This window comes from Oncorhynchus gorbuscha, linkage group LG24 (assembly GCF_021184085.1).
Source record: "Oncorhynchus gorbuscha isolate QuinsamMale2020 ecotype Even-year linkage group LG24, OgorEven_v1.0, whole genome shotgun sequence".
In the NCBI taxonomy this organism is placed as follows: Eukaryota; Metazoa; Chordata; class Actinopteri; order Salmoniformes; family Salmonidae; genus Oncorhynchus; species Oncorhynchus gorbuscha.
In genome coordinates this window covers 61,134,736-61,153,534 of record NC_060196.1, presented here as the reverse complement: position 1 = coordinate 61,153,534, position 18,799 = coordinate 61,134,736, and the positions used below count along the sequence as shown (strand labels likewise).

The window sequence follows — 18,799 nt, the reverse complement described above, 5'->3', positions numbered from 1 at the left end:
TGCCATGGGAACCTCTTGCCGTTGCCTAGTTACAGAGCCCGCCTCATATCCGGGTCTCAGTTCTTAGGCGCGTGTCTGATCAGCTGGGAACGACGGTAAAAGCAAGATGGCGGCGCCCGTGCGAGGCTTGCAGTGTGCTCTGAAAAAGAGTATTGTACCACCGTTAGTCGTGATTTTAGGAGCAACCGGTACTGGGAAGTCTAAACTGGCGATTGAAATTGGCAAACGACGTCAGGGAGAGATAATCAGTGCCGATTCCATGCAGGTAAGAGGACACAAGCGTCGTGGATGTGACATACTGTGTGGTAGGATTCACATATAGGGCATTTGGAGAGGTTTATGTCTAGTGAACTACTTTTATCAGATTTCAGGCGTATTTCGTAACTGACTTACCTTATAAATGCGGCCAATTCGCTGTCCAAACGGGTGAATTGGAAGGATATCACGCCTCAGTCACACCGATCGTATATTGTGCAATTTGGTACACCAGCAGTAGGTTAATTTCCAATGGAACGCGGCGTTTGCCTTGCAGCATCACAGAGGCGGTGTGGTTGGATTTATTGAACAGCAGGTGGAAGTTGAACACGTATCCAATTGATACTGAGTTTTATTTTGTGCAATTTCGTTATCGGTTTGGTTGCTGTTGCAGGGACGCATGCCAACCTCGCCCCCCTCCAATTTGCCCCCTCGACTAGCCAGCAGATTCCAATAGAGTACCACTGTACGAGTCATAATAACTATAAACCTAGAGGTCAAACGGGTAATAAATCAATAAATTAAATGCTAATATGGCTATCATAAAGAACTAGAAATGCCGTGATGATCTGGCAAATCGAGGCAAGGGTAAGAATATCTGGATTTGAAAATAAGAGGGCTGCACACTCTAGGAGCTCAGATGAAAACATGTCATTACCAACGTTTCGACAGCCAAACTGTCTTCTTCAGGGTCTTCAAGAATCTCTGGATTAACTATATAATGTTAGCTAAATGTAGTATTGAATAAATACATTTGATTTAAATGGGAAATGGCTTGGGAGAGTTTTAACTTGACACAACTGTTAGCAAAGGCATTTTTATGTTTATTTAACCAGGTATTTATATATATAACCCTAAACCTTTATTTAACCAGGTATTTATATATATAACCCTAAACCTTTATTTAACCAGGTATTTATATATATAACCCTAAACCTTTATTTCACCAGGTATTTATATATATAACCCTAAACCTTTATTTCACCAGGTATTTATATATATAACCCTAAACCTTTATTTCACCAGGTATTTATATATATAACCCTAAACCTTTATTTCACCAGGTATTTATATATATAACCCTAAACCTTTATTTCACCAGGTATTTATATATATAACCCTAAACCTTGATTTAACCAGGTATTTATATATATAACCCTAAACCTTTATTTAACCAGGTAGGCCAGTTGAGAACCAGTTCTCATTTACATCGGAGGGTCTGCTGTCCGGACCTCTGGCAGTCTATATGGGGGTGCCACAGGGTTCAATTCTTGGACCGAGTCTCTGATCCACCTCTACACAGACGACACCATTCTGTATACTTCCGGCCCTTCTTTGGACACTGTGTTAACAACCCTCCAGGCAAGCTTCAATGCCATACAACTCTCCTTCCGTGGCCTCCAATTGCTCTTAAATACAAGTAAAACTAAATGCATGCTCTTCAACCGATCGCTACCTGCACCTACCCGCCTGTCCAACATCACTACTCTGGACGGCTCTGACTTAGAATACGTGGACAACTACAAATACTTAGGTGTCTGGTTAGACTGTAAACTCTCCTTCCAGATCCATATCAAACATCTCCAATCCAAAGTTAAATCTAGAATTGGCTTCCTATTTCGCAACAAAGCATCCTTCACTCATGCTGCCAAACATACCCTTGTAAAACTGACCATCCTACCAATCCTCGACTTTGGCGATGTCATTTACAAAATAGCCTCCAATACCCTACTCAACAAATTGGATGCAGTCTATCACAGTGCAATCCGTTTTCTCACCAAAGCCCCATATACTACCCACCATTGCGACCTGTACGCTCTCGTTGGCTGGCCCTCGCTTCATACTCGTCGACAAACCCACTGGCTCCATGTCATCTACAAGACCCTGCTAGGTAAAGTCCCCCCTTATCTCAGCTCGCTGGTCACCATAGCATCTCCCACCTGTAGCACAAGCTCCAGCAGGTATATCTCTCTAGTCACCCCCAAAACCAAATCTTTCTTTGGCCGCCTCTCCTTCCAGTTCTCTGCTGCCAATGACTGGAACGAACTACAAAAATCTCTGAAACTGGAAACACTTATCTCCCTCACTAGCTTTAAGCACCAACTGTCAGAGCATCTTACAGATTACTGCACCTGTACATAGCCCACCTATAATTTAGCCCAAACAACTACCTCTTTCCCAACTGTATTTAATTAATTAATTTATTTTGCTCCTTTGCACCCCATTATTTTTATTTCTACTTTGCACATTCTTCCATTGCAAAACTACCATTCCAGTGTTTTACTTGCTATATTGTATTTACTTTGCCACCATGGCCTTTTTTGCCTTTACCTTCCTTCTCACCTAATTTGCTCACATCGTATATAGACTTGTTTATATTGTATTATTGAGTGTATGTTTGTTTTACTCCATGTGTAACTCTGTGTCGTTGTATCTGTCGAACTGCTTTGCTTTATCTTTTCCAGGTCGCAATTGTAAATGAGAAGTTGTTCTCAACTTGCCTACCTGGTTAAATAAAGGTGAAATAAAAAAATCTGCGCCCTGGCCAAGATAAAGCAAAGCAGTTAGACAAAAACCAACAACACAGAGTTACACATAAACAAACGTACAGTCAATAATACAACAGAAAAGTTTATATACAGTGTGTTCAAATGTCTTGAGGAGGTAAGGCAATAAATAGGCCATAGTGGTGAAGTAATTACAATTTAACAGATTAACACTGGAGTGATAGATGTGCAGATGATGATGTGCAATTAGAAATACTGGTGTGCAAAAAAGTAAATTAAAAACAATATGGGGATGAGGTAGATCGGTTGGGCTAATTACAGATGGGCTATGTACTGCTGCAGCGATTGGTAAGATGCTCAGATAGCTGATGCTTAAAGTTAGAGAGATATGTCTCCAATTTAAGCGTTTTTTATTTGTATTTATTTTTATGTCAAAACATATTTTTTGCAATTCGATCCAGTCATTGGCAGCAGAGAACTGGAAAGAAAGGCTGCCAAAGTAGGTGTTGGCTTTGGGGATGAGATGCACGTGCTCCAGCAGGTGTTACGGGTGGGTGTTATGGTGAGCTGAGTTAAGGCGGAGCTTTACCTAGCATAGACTTATAGATGACCTGGAGCCAGCGGGTCTGGCGACGAATATGTAGCTAGGGCCAGCCAAAGAGAGCATACAGTTCGCAGTGGTGGGTGGTATATGGGGCTTTGGTGATAAAATGGATGGCGCTGTGATAGACTGCATCCAGTTTGCTGAGTACAGTGTTTGAGGCTATTTGTAAATGACATCGCTGAAGTCAAGGATCGGCAGGATAGTCAGTTTTATGAGGGTGTTTTTGGCAGTGTGAGTGAAGGAGGCTTTGTTGTGAAATAGGAAGCCAATTGTAGATTTTAATTTTGGATCGGAAATGTTTAATATGAGTCTGGAAGAAAGAGTTTACAGTCTAGCCAGACACCTAGGTATTTGTAAATGTCCACATTTTCTAAGTCAGAACTGTCCAGAGTAGTGATGCTATGCGGGTGTGTGTGGGCAGCGATCCGTTGAAAAGCATGAATTTAGTTTTACCAGCGTTTTAAGAGCAGTTGGAGGCCATGGAGGGAGTGTTGTATGGCATTGAAGCTCGTTTGGAGGTTTAACACAGTGTCCAAAGATGGGCCAGATGTATACAGAATGGTGTCGTCTGCGTAGAGGTGGATTAGGGAATCACCGCAGCAAGAACATCGCTGACATATACTGAGAAAAGCCTCAGCCCGAGAATTGAACCCTATGGTACCCCCAGAGACTGCCAGAGGTCCGGACGACATGCCCCCTGATTTGACACACTGAACTCCATCTGAAAAGTAGTTGGTGAACCAGGCGAGGCAGTAATTTGAGAAACCAAGACTGTTGAGTCTGCCGATAAGAATGCAGTGATTGACAGAGTCAAAAGCCTTGGCCAGGTCGATGAAGACGGCTGCACAGTACTGTATTTTATCAGTGGCGGTTATGATATCGTTTAGTAGGAGGAGGTGCTCTTGTTCTCCATGGACTTTAGTGTCCCAGAACTTTTTGGAGTTAGAGCTACAGGATGCAAATTTCTGCTTGAAAAAGCTAGCCTTTGCTTTCCTAACTGACTGCGTGTATGGTTTCTGATTTCCCTGAACAGTTGCATATCGCGGGGACTATTCGATGCTTGTGCAGTCCACCACAGGATGTTTTTGTGCTGATTTAGGGCATTCCGGTCTGGAGTGAACCAAGGACTATATCTGTTCTTAGTTCTACATTACTTCAAAGGGGCTTGCTTATTTAAGATGGTGAGGAAATTATTTTTAAAGAACGACCAGGCATCCTTGACTGACGGGATGAGGTCAATATCCTTCCAGGATACCCGGGCCAGGTCCATTAGAAAGGCCTGCTCTCAGAAGTGTTTTAGGGAGCGCTTGACAGTGATGAGGGTAGGTCGTTTGACCGCGGACCCATTACGGATGCAGGCAATGAGGCAGTGATCACTAAGATCCTGATTGAAAACAGCTGAGGTGTATTTGGAGGGCAAGTTGGTCAGGAAAATATCTGAGGGTGCACATGTTTACGGATTTAGGGTTGTACCTGGTGGGTTCCTTGATAATTTTTGTGAGATTGAGGGTATCTAGTTTAGATTGTAGGGCTGCTGGGGTGTTAAGCATATCCCAGTTTAGGTCGCCTAACAGAATGAACTCTGAAGATGGATGAGGGGGGGATAATCAATTCACAATTGGTATCCAATCAGCTGAGAGCTGAGGGGGGGTCTGTAACAGTGAGAGACTTATTTCTGGAGAGATTCATTTGTAAAATTAGAAGCTGGAACTGTTTGGGCGAAGACCTGGAAAGTATGACAGAACTCTGCAAGCTATCTCTGCGGTAGATTGTAACTCCTCCCCCTTTGGCAGTTCTATCTTGATGGAAAATGTTGTAGTTGGGATGGAAATCTCAGAATTTTTGGTGGCCTTCCTAAACCAGAATTCAGACACGGCAAGGACATCGGGGTTGGCGGAGTGTCCTAAAGGAGTGAGTAAAACAAACTTAGGGAGGAGACTTCTGATGTCATGCATGAACCCAAGGCTTTTACGGTTGCAGACGTCAACAAATGGGAGCGCCTGGGGACCTGGGTTAACCTCTACATCACCAGAGGAACAAATGAGGAGGAGGTGTAGGATGAGGGTACGGCTAAAGGCTATCAAAACTGTTCGTCTAGTGCATTGGAGACAGAGAGTAAAAGGAGCAGATTTCTGGGCGTGGTAGGATAGATTCAGGGCATAATGCTCAGACGGGTGGGGTGCGGGTACAGTGGAGGTAAACCTAGGCATCGAGTGACGATAAGAGAGGCTGCATCTCTGGATGCACTAGTTATGCTGGGTGAGATCACTGCATGTGTGGGAGGTGGGACAAAAGAGGTGTCATGACGTTGCCCTCTTTGGCTACAGCAAGCCCCCATCCCCCTCTCCCTGCCTCCTTCAACTAGGCTGCTGTGGTCAGAGAGAGGTCGTAAATTCCTGAGAAGACCCTGCCTCATGGCCACACAGTATAAAAGAGAGAGTGAATTTTGATAGAGAACAAAGGAATTTCTTCCACCTCACAGAACTTGAGGTCCGAACAACATTTATGTTCCGGAGAACATTTAAGACATTACATTTAAGTCATTTAGCAGACGCTCTTATCCAGAGCGACTTACAAATTGGTGCATTCACCTTATGACATCCAGTGGAACAGTCACTTTACAATAGTGCATCTAGATCATAAAGGGGGGGGGGGTGAGAGGGATTACTTATCCTATCCTAGGTATTCCTTAAAGAGGTGGGGTTTCAGTTGTCTCCGGAGAAGGTATAAGAGATCGGTGAAGAATCCAGCTACGAACTGGTCTGTTTGGTACAACTTGGGGAAGCTCATGGGAGACGGTGCGGCCACATTACCATAATGCTGTTTATACAATAGCCTCAGATATGAGGTTTACATCTAATTGTTGTATAAGATGAATCAGTGAGTATGATACTGTTTACACAATTTTACAATGTGAATTTGGACTGTTTAATGAAGGGAACTCCAATTCCCTTTTTGAGTTGAACTAAATCAGAGGACTGCCCCGGAGCCCACTTAGGGCCAGGCATCCTGGGACAGCTCCTTTTCTACCATTCCCGAATAAAACCCAACTTTGAGAAATTATCACCCGACCATTATTAACCTTTGTCCCCTCCGTTACAGTTGTGGACCATTGCTGAATCTTTTAACCATACCACATGGTTAAACTCTTAGACTATCGATACCGACAGAATAAGAACAAGTCTTTGATATTAATTACTAGTCTGCAGTTAGGAATCCGGTATCATTGAACGCGAAGAACGACAACCGCCGAAACATCCATTCTATAACGAATGAATGAATGTCACTCTGAACAGTCCATCTTCTGGCTACCCTCTTGAAGCACCACTACCCTCTCTCTCTCCTTCTGGGTGCATTCTCCCTGTGATTGAGATGTAGCGTTGTGGTCCCCCCCCCCCCCCCCCCAGTCCGTGTGTGACACAGACTCTCACCAGCCACCTTCTGTGTGACCCCCGGTTACCACGGCAACAGAGCCTGAGAACTCTAGGTGGGCGGGTTCGGGGGCGGTGTGTATGTGAAAGCGTTGCAGGGTGCGTGGGAGTTTTGTTGTCATGTTGTCACACACTCTCTCTCTCTCTCTCTCACACACACACACACACACACACACACACACACACACACACACACACACACACGGTTTGTGTTTTGTATGAGGAGATTTTGTGCTGTCAAATACCCAGATGTTGAGATGTGGATTCCCTGGGAGCCTCTCATTTAGATTCTGATCAATCTCTGTCATCTCAACTCTCCCACACACACACACTCTCCTTCCCACACACACACACTCTCTCCTTCACACACACACACACACACACACACGCTCACCCCCCCCACACACACGCTCACCCCCCCCCCCCCACACACGCTCACCCCCCCACACACACACGCACACACACACACACACTCTCTCTCCTTCCCACACACACTCTCTCTCCTTCCCACACACACTCTCTCTCCTTCCCACACACACACTCTCTCCTTCCCACACACACACTCTCTCTCCTTCCCACACACACACTCTCTCTCCTTCCCACACACACACACACACACACACACGCTCCTTGTGTCCTTGAGAATGTGTTGGTCTGTAGGGAGTTGTCAGTGTTCCAGCAGCTGAGGTCACCTGGTACAGCTAACTGGGTTACTGTAGTCAACTGGGTTACTGTAGTCAACTGGGTTACTGTAGTCAACTGGGTTACTGTAGTCAACTGGGTTACTGTAGTCAACTGGGTTACTGTAGTCAACTGGGTTACTGTAGTCAACTGGGTTACTGTAGTCAACTGGGTTACTGTAGTCAACTGGGTTACTGTAGTCAACTGGGCTACTGTAGTCAACTGGGCTACTGTAGTCAACTGGGCTACTGTAGTCAACTGGGTTACTGTAGTCAACTGGGTTACTGTAGTCAACTGGGCTACTGTAGTCAACTGGGCTACTGTAGTCAACTGGGCTACTGTAGTCAACTGGGCTACTGTCACACCCGACAGGAAACAGGCTGCAGCTGGCCCAGTGACGGGGAACGCGCTGCAGCTGGCCCAGTGACAGGGAACGCGCTGCAGCTGGCCCAGTGACAGGGAACGCGCTGCAGCTGGCCCAGTGACAGGGAACGCGCTGCAGCTGGCCCAGTGACAGGGAACGCGCTGCAGCTGGCCCAGTGACAGGGAACGCGCTGCAGCTGGCCCAGTGACAGGGAACGCGCTGCAGCTGGCCCAGTGACAGGGAACGCGCTGCAGCTGGCCCAGTGACAGGGAACGCGCTGCAGCTGGCCCAGTGACAGGGAACGCGCTGCAGCTGGCCCAGTGACAGGGAACGCGCTGCAGCTGGCCCAGTGACAGGAAACGCGCTGCAGCTGGCCCAGCTTCTGGCCCTCTCTGTGTGTGTGGTAGAGAGAATAGACTACCTCGTACAGCAGAAACACACTGACCTAGTTGCGGTCATGTGAGAGACCGGGTCTGTCTGTGAAAGAGAGAGAGAAAAAGAGAGTCTAAGTAGAGAAGCCTGGATCTGTCCTCTATCTAGGCCTAGCTGCCGGTGGGTGAATGGTTGTGTGTGTGTGTGTGTGTGTGACTAGATGGGAGTTTCTATTGTTCCAAGGGGAGAATTGGTTCCCACAGTCTGCCACTCCAGTTTTCTCCCCCAAGACCCAGTTTATCTCCCCTGGCTCTCCCACGGGACCCAGCCTCTCTCCCCTGGCTCTCCCACGGGACCCAGCCTCTCTCCCCTGGCTCTCCCACGGGACCCAGCCTCTCTCCCCTGGCTCTCCCACGGGACCCAGTCTCTCTCCCACGGGACCCAGCCTCTCTCCCCTGGCTCTCCCACGGGACCCAGCCTCTCTCCCCTGGCTCTCCCACGGGACCCAGTCTCTCTCCCCTGGCTCTCCCACGGGACCCAGCCTCTCTCCCCTGGCTCTCCCACGGGACCCAGCCTCTCTCCCCTGGCTCTCCCACGGGACCCAGCCTCTCTCCCCTGGCTCTCCCACGGGACCCAGCCTCTCTCCCCTGGCTCTCCCACGGGACCCAGCCTCTCTCCCCTGGCTCTCCCACGGGACCCAGCCTCTCTCCCCTGGCTCTCCCACGGGACCCAGTCTCTCTCCCACGGGACCCAGTCTCTCTCCCACGGGACCCAGCCTCTCTCCCCTGGCTCTCCCACGGGACCCAGCCTCCCCTGGCTCTCCCACGGGACCCAGCCTCTCTCCCACGGGACCCAGCCTCTCTCCCCTGGCTCTCCCACGGGACCCAGCCTCTCTCCCCTGGCTCTCCCACGGGACCCAGCCTCTCTCCCCTGGCTCTCCCACGGGACCCAGCCTCTCTCCTCTGGCTCTCCCACGGGACCCAGCCTCTCTCCCCTGGCTCTCCCACGGGACCCAGCCTCTCTCCCCTGGCTCTCCCACGGACCCAGCCTCTCTCCCCTGGCTCTCTCCACGGGACCCAGCCTCTCTCCCCTGGCTCTCTCACGGGACCCAGCCTCTCTCCCCTGGCTCTCTCACGGGACCCAGCCTCTCTCCCTGGCTCTCTCACGGGACCCAGCCTCTCTCCCCTGGCTCTCTCACGGGACCCAGCCTCTCTCCCCTGGCTCTCTCACGGGACCCAGCCTCTCTCCCCTGGCTCTCTCACGGGACCCAGCCTCTCTCCCCTGGCTCTCTCACGGGACCCAGCCTCTCTCCCCTGGCTCTCTCACGGGACCCAGCCTCTCTCCCCTGGCTCTCCCACGGGACCCAGCCTCTCTCCCCTGGCTCTCCCACGGGACCCAGCCTCTCCCACGGCTCTCCCACGGGACCCAGTCTCTCGCAGTCACTCAACTCTGGTGCCCCCGATTCGAGTTAATTGAAAATGGAGCCGATATTATTCACTGATTATTAATTAAACAGCTTTTCTCCCCATCAGACAATACTGTGTTGCTGTCTGTGTTTGTGTGTTCTCGTGTGTGTGCGTGCCATTGTATAATTAAGCAATAAGGCACGAGGGGGGGTCCTGTTAACACACAGACATACCACCTCCTACATCCTGTCAACACACAGACATACCACCTCCAACATCCTGTTAAAACACAGACATACCACCTCCAACATCCTGTTAACACACAGACATACCACCTCCAACATCCTGTCAACACACAGACATACCACCTCCAACATCCTGTCAACACGCAGACACCATTTATTTCACCTTTATTTAACCAGCTATATGGCCACTGTACCACAGCTAAGGGTTTATTATAATTACGTCTATGATTTTATACTTGATAGCGCAGTCTGACTGAGCGGTGGTAGGCAGCAGCAGGCTCATAAGCATTCATTCAAACAGCACTTTCCTGCGCTTGCCAGCAGCTCTTCACAATGCTTGAAGCACAGCGCTGTTTATGACTTCAAGCCTATCAACTCTCGAGATTAGGCTGGCAATACTAAAGTGCCTATAAGAACATCCAATAGTCAAAGGTATATGAAATACAAATGTTATAGAGAGAAGAGTGTAGAGGCGGCAGGTAGCCTAGTGGTTAGAGTGTAGGGGCGGCAGGGTAGCCTAGTGGTTAGAGTGTAGAGGAGGCAGGTAGCCTAGTGGTTAGAGTGTAGAGGCGGTAGGGTAGCCTAGTGGTTAGGGTGTAGGGGTGGCAGGGTAGCCTAGTGGTTACCCTGTCGTTATGTCCCAGGCAGTTAACCCACTGTTCCTAGGCTAGTTGACCCACTGTTCCTAGGCTAGTTGACCCACTGTTCCTAGGCCAGTTGACCCACTGTTCCTAGGCCAGTTGACCCACTGTTCCTAGGCCAGTTGACCCACTGTTCCTAGGCCAGTTGACCCACTGTTCCTAGGCCAGTTGACCCACTGTTCCTAGGCCAGTTGACCCACTGTTCCTAGGCCAGTTGACCCACTGTTCCTAGGCCAGTTGACCCACTGTTCCTAGGCCAGTTGACCCACTGTTCCTAGGCCAGTTGACCCACTGTTCCTAGGCCAGTTGACCCACTGTTCCTAGGCCAGTTGACCCACTGTTCCTAGGCCAGTTGACCCACTGTTCCTAGGCCAGTTGACCCACTGTTCCTAGGCCAGTTGACCCACTGTTCCTAGGCCAGTTGACCCACTGTTCCTAGGCCAGTTGACCCACTGTTCCTAGGCCAGTTGACCCACTGTTCCTAGGCCAGTTGACCCACTGTTCCTAGGCCAGTTGACCCACTGTTCCTAGGCCAGTTGACCCACTGTTCCTAGGCCAGTTGACCCACTGTACCTAGGCCAGTTGACCCACTGTACCTAGGCCAGTTGACCCACTGTTCCTAGGCCAGTTGACCCACTGTTCCTAGGCCAGTTGACCCACTGTTCCTAGGCCAGTTGACCCACTGTTCCTAGGCCAGTTGACCCACTGTTCCTAGGCCAGTTGACCCACTGTTCCTAGGCCAGTTGACCCACTGTTCCTAGGCCAGTTGACCCACTGTTCCTAGGCCAGTTGACCCACTGTACCTAGGCCAGTTGACCCACTGTACCTAGGCCAGTTGACCCACTGTACCTAGGCCAGTTAACCCACTGTTCCTAGGCCAGTTAACCCACTGTACCTAGACCAGTTAACCCACTGTTCCTAGGCCAGTTAACCCACTGTACCTAGACCAGTTAACCCACTGTTCCTAGACCAGTTAACCCACTGTTCCTAGGCCAGTTAACCCACTGTTCCTAGACCAATGATGTTCCTACGCCGTCATTGAAAATAAGAATTTGTTCTTAACTGAATTGCCTAGTTAAATAAAGGTGTAAAAAAAAATATTAAAAAAAATAAAGTATTGCTCTGTTCAGGTACACAGTGAGTTTGCATGTGATCTGATAGGGGTGTCAGTGGACTGACTGAACGCTCTGAGAGACTCTGGGTTGAGGTCAGTGATAAAGTAGTCTACAGTGCTACTGCTATAGGTGTACCTACTATAGTCAACGGTAGGCTTCGAGGGGAGTCCAATGTTCAGAACCAATTTGTGACAGAGCTGCAGGAGTTGTGACCTGTTCTTTGTTGGAGGTTTTAGTCATAGTTGTGTCTAGGGGGCATATTGGAGAGGGAATGCCTTCTCTCTGTCTCTATTGGAGAGGGAATGCCTTCTCTCTGTCTCTATTGGAGAGGGAATGCCTTCTCTCTGTCTCTATTGGAGAGGGAATGCCTTCTCTCTGTCTCTATTGGAGAGGGAATGCCTTCTCTCTGTCTCTATTGGAGAGGGAATGCCTTCTCTCTGTCTCTTTCTCTTCCTGCCTCGCGCTCTCTTTTTTTCTTTCCCTGTGTGTGTGTGTGTGTGGAGTCGGTAGGCTTTAGTATACAAAGTCTGAACACTGAGCTCATTCTCTGGACACATACTGGTCTGGGTTGAGCCTAACCCCAGCCACGCTTTGTTGAGCCTAACCCCAGCCACGCTTTGTTGAGCCTAAGCCCAGGTTGAGCCTAAGCCCAGGTTGAGCCTAAGCCCAGGTTGAGCCTAAGCCCAGGTTGAGCCTAAGCCCAGGTTGAGCCTAAGCCCAGGTTGAGCCTAAGCCCAGGTTGAGCCTAAGCCCAGGTTGAGCCTAAGCCCAGCCACACTTTGGGGGCAGTGATCTTAGTCTCTCTCTCTTCACGTTATTGACATGACAAGTGAAATGACTTAAATAAATAAAATTAAAAGGCTCAACATTTGCTTCTATTCTGTTGTCACTGGTCCGTTAGCCAGGTGGGACTGATCTATTCTGTTGTCACTGGTCCATTAGCCAGGTGGGACTGATCTATTCTGTTGTCACTGGTCCGTTAGCCAGGTGGGACTGATCTATTCTGTTGCCACTGGTCCCTCGGGCAGGTGGGACTGATCTATTCTGTTGTCACTGGTCCGTTAGCCAGGTGGGACTGATCTATTCTGTTGTCACTGGTCCGTTAGCCCGGTGGGACTGATCTATTCTGTTGTCACTGGTCCGTTAGCCAGGTGGGACTGATCTATTCTGTTGTCACTGGTCCGTTAGCCCGGTGGGACTGATCTATTCTGTTGTCACTGGTCCGTTAGCCAGGTGGGACTGATCTATTCTGTTGTCACTGGTCCGTTAGCCAGGTGGGACTGATCTATTCTGTTGTCACTGGTCCGTTAGCCAGGTGGGACTGATCTATTCTGTTGTCACTGGTCCGTTAGCCCGGTGGGACTGATCTTTTCTGTTGTCACTGGTCCGTTAGGACTGATCTTTCTGCCAGGTGGGACTGATCTATTCTGTTGTCACTGGTCCGTTAGCCAGGTGGGACTGATCTTTTCTGTTGTCCAAAAGCTCAAGTCACTTGTCCTCATTTGGCCGCCTTTCGTTCCAGTTCTCTGCTGCCTGTGACTGGAACGAACTGCAAAAATCGCTGAAGTTGGAGACTTTTATCTCCCTCACCAACTTCAAACATCAGCTAACCGATCGCTGCAGCTGTACATAATAGTCTATTGGTAAATAGCCCACCCATTTTCACCTACCTCATTCCCATACTGTTTTTATTTATTTACTTTTCTGCTCTTTTGCACACCAATATCTCTACCTGTACATGACCATCTGATCATTTATCACTCCAGTGTTAATCTGCAATATTGTAATTATTCGCCCACCTCCTCATGCCTTTTGCACACATTGTATATAGACTCCCCTTTTTTTTCTACTGTGTTATTGACTTGTTAATTGTTTACTCCATGTGTAACTCTGTGTTGTCTGTTCACACTGCTATGCTTTATCTTGGCCAGGTCGCAGTTGCAAATGAGAACTTGTTCTCAACTAGCCTACCTGGTTAAATAAAGGTGTTCTCAACTAGCCTACCTGGTTAAATAAAGGTGTTCCCAACTAGCCTACCTGGTTAAATAAAGGTGAAATTAAATAAAATAAAATTTGAAAATGTTTTTTTTTTGTGTGATGCAAGAAACCGCAATCACATTTGAACTATTACCACTCAGAGAATCTGACAAAACATGTGGTCTCTGTCTAGAACTGGGCGTTTTATAGACACCGGTAGTTAGGCCTACTTCCCGTTATGACCCTGACTAAGTGAGACTATTTCCATGATGGATGTTTTGATGTGCAACATGTTAAAATTGGATCCAGAATGATCAGACGATACATTTTTTTTTTACTCTTGCGTTCATTACTCTTGCGTAATATGCGTTCATCTTGTCCGTGAATATTGGCATAGGTTATATGCTCTGTGTCAGAATGCATCGGTCCCTTGAGAGAGAGAGAGAGAGGTGACATTTTAATACTGCTAAATAGTTAATTACCGAGAACTAGCCAGACTAGGCTACACAATGTCATTATTTATAGGCTAGCTAAGTGTAAACAGAGATCTGTATGAAATGATGAGACGCTCACGTCTCGGCCCCCGAACAATGACAGTCGTTGTTGTCCCAAAGGTGGGAATGCGGGCGACAAGCGTAGGTCTGAAATAAGCCCATTTTGAAATGCATTGTTAAATGACTTACATTGATAACACGGTGGTGCTGGAAATGGAATGAACATTAACAACAGCCAAGAATAATAACTGAAAGCAATATTAGTAGGCCAGTCTCAACATGACAAGCTATGGCATGGTGTGAAAGCTCTCCCTCTCTCTCTCTGATGCAGATATACTTAACTCACTGAGACCGGCTTGCTAAGACAGCAGGTGGGTGTGTACACACACACACACTCTCTCGCTCTCTCGTTCTCTCGCTCTGAGCACACAGGACTCCATCTTTGACTTTTCTCTCCTTTCTCTCTGTTATCTCCTCTTCCATACATCGGTCTGTCCATCCGTTCCTTTTTTAAAAGTGTTCTATTGTCTTGTATGATCTCAAGATATCGTCCATGTAAAAACAAAAACATGTCTGATTTAGGATGAATAATACCTTTTGTTAATTCTATGCATTTTGCAACAGTGTTTTTGTACAGCTGTTCATTTGACACTATTATTAGTAAGAAAATCCTTACAGGTAACTTGAGTTATGGGAAATGGATGAGACTGAATAGAGAACTTAATGTGTTTCCTCTTTTTAAAATATAAGTTGTTGAATCATCGATGACTGTCATTTGTAACACGTTTCTGTAAAATTTATTTTTGGGAGCATTTCTAAGATACAAAAATAATTTGGTGCATATTTCAGAATTTTCCATCCAATATGCTTTATTTTTTCTTTTACCTTTATTTAACGAGGCAAGTCAGTTAACTTTCCTAGCGCAGGCGTTCCGCTAGCGGAACCCCTCGACCACATTCCGCTAGCGGAACCCCTCGACCACATTCCGCTAGCGGAACCCCTCGACCACATTCCGCTAGCGGAACCCCTCGACCACATTCCGCTAGCGGGACCCCTCGACCACATTCCGCTAGCGGGACCCCTCGACCACATTCCGCTAGCGGGACCCCTCGACCACATTCCGCTAGCGGAACCCCTCGACCACATTCCGCTGAAAAGGCAGCGCGCAAAATTCTAAAATATATTTTTGGGAAATATGGAACTGTCACACATTAACAAGTCCAATACAGCAAATGAAAGATAAACATCTTGTTAATCTAGCCATCGTGTCCGATTTCAAAAAGGCTTTACAGTGAAAGCACAACATATGATTATTTTAGGTCAGAGCCATTTTCCAGCCAAAGAGAGGAGTCACAAAAAGCAGAAATAGAGATAAAATGAACCACCGACCTTTGATCTTCATCAGATGAGACTCATAGGACTTCATGTTACACAATACATGTATGTTTTGGTCGATAATGTGCATATTTATATCCAAAAATCTCAGTTTACATTGGTGTGTTACCTGCAGTAATGTCATGTTTAGATTTCAAAACATTTGGTGATTTTGCAGAAATGCTCATAATAAACATTGATAGAAGATACAAGTGTTATTCACAGATTTAAAGAGACTTCTCCTTAATGCAACCGCTGTGTCAGATTTAAAAAAAGCATAATCTGAGAATGAAGCGCAGAGCCCAAAACATCCAGAGAAATCTCCGCCATTTTGGAGTCAACAGAAGTTAGAAATAACACTATAAATATTAACTTACCTTTGTTGATCTTTATCAGAAGGCACTTCCAGGAATCCCAATAAATGACTGATTTGTTACAGTCCGTAGAAACAAGTCAAACGATGTATGGAATCAATCTTTAGGATGTTTTTAACATAAAACATCAAGCTTCCAACCGGAGAATTCCTATGTCTGAAGAAAAGCATTGGAACAAGAGCTAACTCTGTCGGGAGCGCGCGTCACGAGCCTGAGACACTCTGCCAGACCACTGACTCAAACAGGTCTCCTGAGCCCCTCCTTTATAGTAGACTCCTCAAACCAGTTTCTAAAGACGGTTGACATCTAGTGGAAGCCGTAGGAAGTGCAACTTGACTCCATAGACACTGCGTATTCGCCAAAAACTACAAACTTCAGATGTTCCACTCCCTGGTTGGATTTTTCTCAGTTTTTCGCCTGCCATATGAGTTCTGTTTTACACAGACATCATTCAAACAGTTTTAGAAACTTCAGTGTTTTCTATCCAATACTAATAATAATATGCATATATTAGCATCTGGGACTGAATAGGAGGCAGTTCACTCTGGGCGCGATATTCATCCAAAAGTGAAAATGATGCCCCCTATCCCAAAAAGGTTAAGAACAAATGGTTATTTACAATGACTGCCTACCAGAGAACAAGTCGGTTAACTGCCTTGTTCAGGGGGCAGAATGACAGATTATTTTCCTTGTCAGCTCGGGGATTCCATCTAGCAACCTATCCATCTGTACTGTCATTCCTCTTTTTTTTAATAATGAACTCTTTTGACCTAAATTACTTTAGTTTTTTAAAGATGAGTATTGAATCGCTTGATCATAAGGGGATCTGCTCTATCTGTGTTATACAGGAAAAAGTCAGTTTTAAATTAATTTGTCTTGGTTAAAAACAGGGTGTCACCCAGTCAGCTTTGATTTAAATTACCAACGTGGAAGATCTTTGTTTAATGTTCCACTCCAAACGTTTTATTTGCACAGAGGATACAAGAATGTCATCAATTGATTAAGCCTCCTCCATTTACCTTCGGGACGTTTTCCGACCCCTTGACCTTTCCCACATTACAGCCAGGGATGCACGATATATCGGTGAACAAATCGTAAACGTCCGATTATTAGCTAAAAATGCCAGCATCGGTATCGGCCGATGTCTCGTTTTAACCCCCGATGTACAAAACCGATGTCAAAGCTGACGTGCATACCTACAGTTGAAGTCGGAAGTTTACATACAATTTTACATACACCTTTGCAAAATACATTTAAACTCAGTTTATCACAATTCCTGACATTTTAATCCTTGTAATAATTTCCTGTTTTAGGTCAGATAGGATCACAACTTTTATTTTAAGAATGTGAAATGTCAGAATAATAGTAGAGTGATTTTATTTTAGTTTATTTTTCATCACATTCCTAGTGTGTCAGAAGTTTACATACACTCAATTAGTATTTGGTAGCATTGTCTTTATATTGTTTAACTTGGGCCAAGCATTTCGGGTAGCCTTCCACAAGCTTCCCACAATAAGTTGGGTGAATTTTGTCCCATTCCCCCTGACAGAGCTGGTGTAACTGAGTCAGGTTTGTAGGCCTCCTTGCTCACACGTGCTTTTTCAAATCTGCCCACAATATTTCTATAGGATTGAGGTCAGAGCTTTGTTATGGCCACTCCAATACCTTGACTTTGTTGTCCTTAAGCCATTTTGCCACAACTTTGGAAGTATGCTTGGGGTCATTGTCCATTTGGAAGACCTTGTGACCAAGCTTTAACTTCCTGACTGATGTCTTGATGTTGCTTCAATATGTCGACATAATTTTCCGTCATCATGATGCCATCTATTTTGTAAAGAGCACCAGTCCCTCCTGCAGCAAAGCAAGCTCACAACATGATGCTGCCACCCCTGTGCTTCACGGTTAGGATGGTGTTCTTCGACTTGCAAGCCTCCCCCCTTTTTCCTCTAAACATAACAATGGTCATTATGGCCAAACTGTTCTATTTTTGATTCATCAAACCACAGGACATTTCTCCAAAAAGTATGATCTTTGTCCCCATGTGCAGTTGCAAAATGTAGTCTGGCTTTTTTATGGCGATTTTGGAGCAGTGGCTTCTTCCTTGTTGAGCGGCCGAGCAGGGTGCAAATTTGACCAACTGACTTGTTGGAAAGGAGGCTCGTTGAAAGCCACTGAGCTCTTCAGAAAGGCCAATTTACTTCCAGTGTTTGTCTATGGAGATTGCATGGCTGTGTGCTGAATTTTATACACCTGTCAGCAACAGGTGTGGCTGAAATAGCCGAATCCACTAATTTGAAGTGGTGCTCACATACTTTCATGTACAGTGCCTTGTGAAAGTGTTTGGCCCCCTTGAACTTTGCGACCTTTTGCCACATTTCAGGCTTCAAACATAAAGATACAGTTTTATATTTTTTGTGAAGAATCAACAACAAGTGGGACACAATCATGAAGTGGAACGACATTTATTGGATATCTCAAACTTTTTTAACAAATCAAAAACTGAAAAATTGGGCGTGCAAAATTATTCAGCCCCTTTACTTTCAGTGCAGCAAACTCTCTCCAGAAGTTCAGTGAGGATCTCTGAACGATCCAATGTTGACCTAAATGACTAATGATGATAAATACAATCCACCTGTGTGTAATCAAGTCTCCGTATAAATGCACCTGCACTGTGATAGTCTCAACGATCCGTTAAAAGCGCAGAGAGCATCATGAAGAACAAGGAACACACCAGGCAGGTCCGAGATACTGTTGTGAACTTTAAAGCTGGATTTGGATACAAAAATATTTCCCAAACTTTAAACATCCCAAGGAGCACTGTGCAAGCGATGATATTGAATATTGAAATGGAAGGAGTATCAGACCACTGCAAATCTACCAAGACCTGGCCGTCCCTCTAAACTTTCAGCTCATACAAGGAGAAGAGTGATCAGAGATGCAGCCAAGAGGCCCATGATCA

At 46.4% G+C, this 18,799-nt stretch overlaps 1 protein-coding gene across 2 annotated transcripts in view; it reads left to right on the top strand.

Annotated features, from left to right (window-relative positions):
- Positions 1–41: 41 nt before the first annotated feature.
- Positions 42–18,799, top strand: part of trit1 (tRNA isopentenyltransferase 1) — a 77,157-nt gene continuing 58,399 nt past the window's right edge. The window contains exon 1 of one of the 2 annotated variants that reach the window (XM_046327602.1): positions 42–265. In XM_046327602.1, the coding sequence (XP_046183558.1) occupies positions 107–265 (159 nt within the window). In that variant the 5' untranslated portion in view covers positions 42–106. The remainder of the gene's footprint in view (positions 266–18,799) is intronic. The other variant, XM_046327601.1, reaches the window with a different exon arrangement.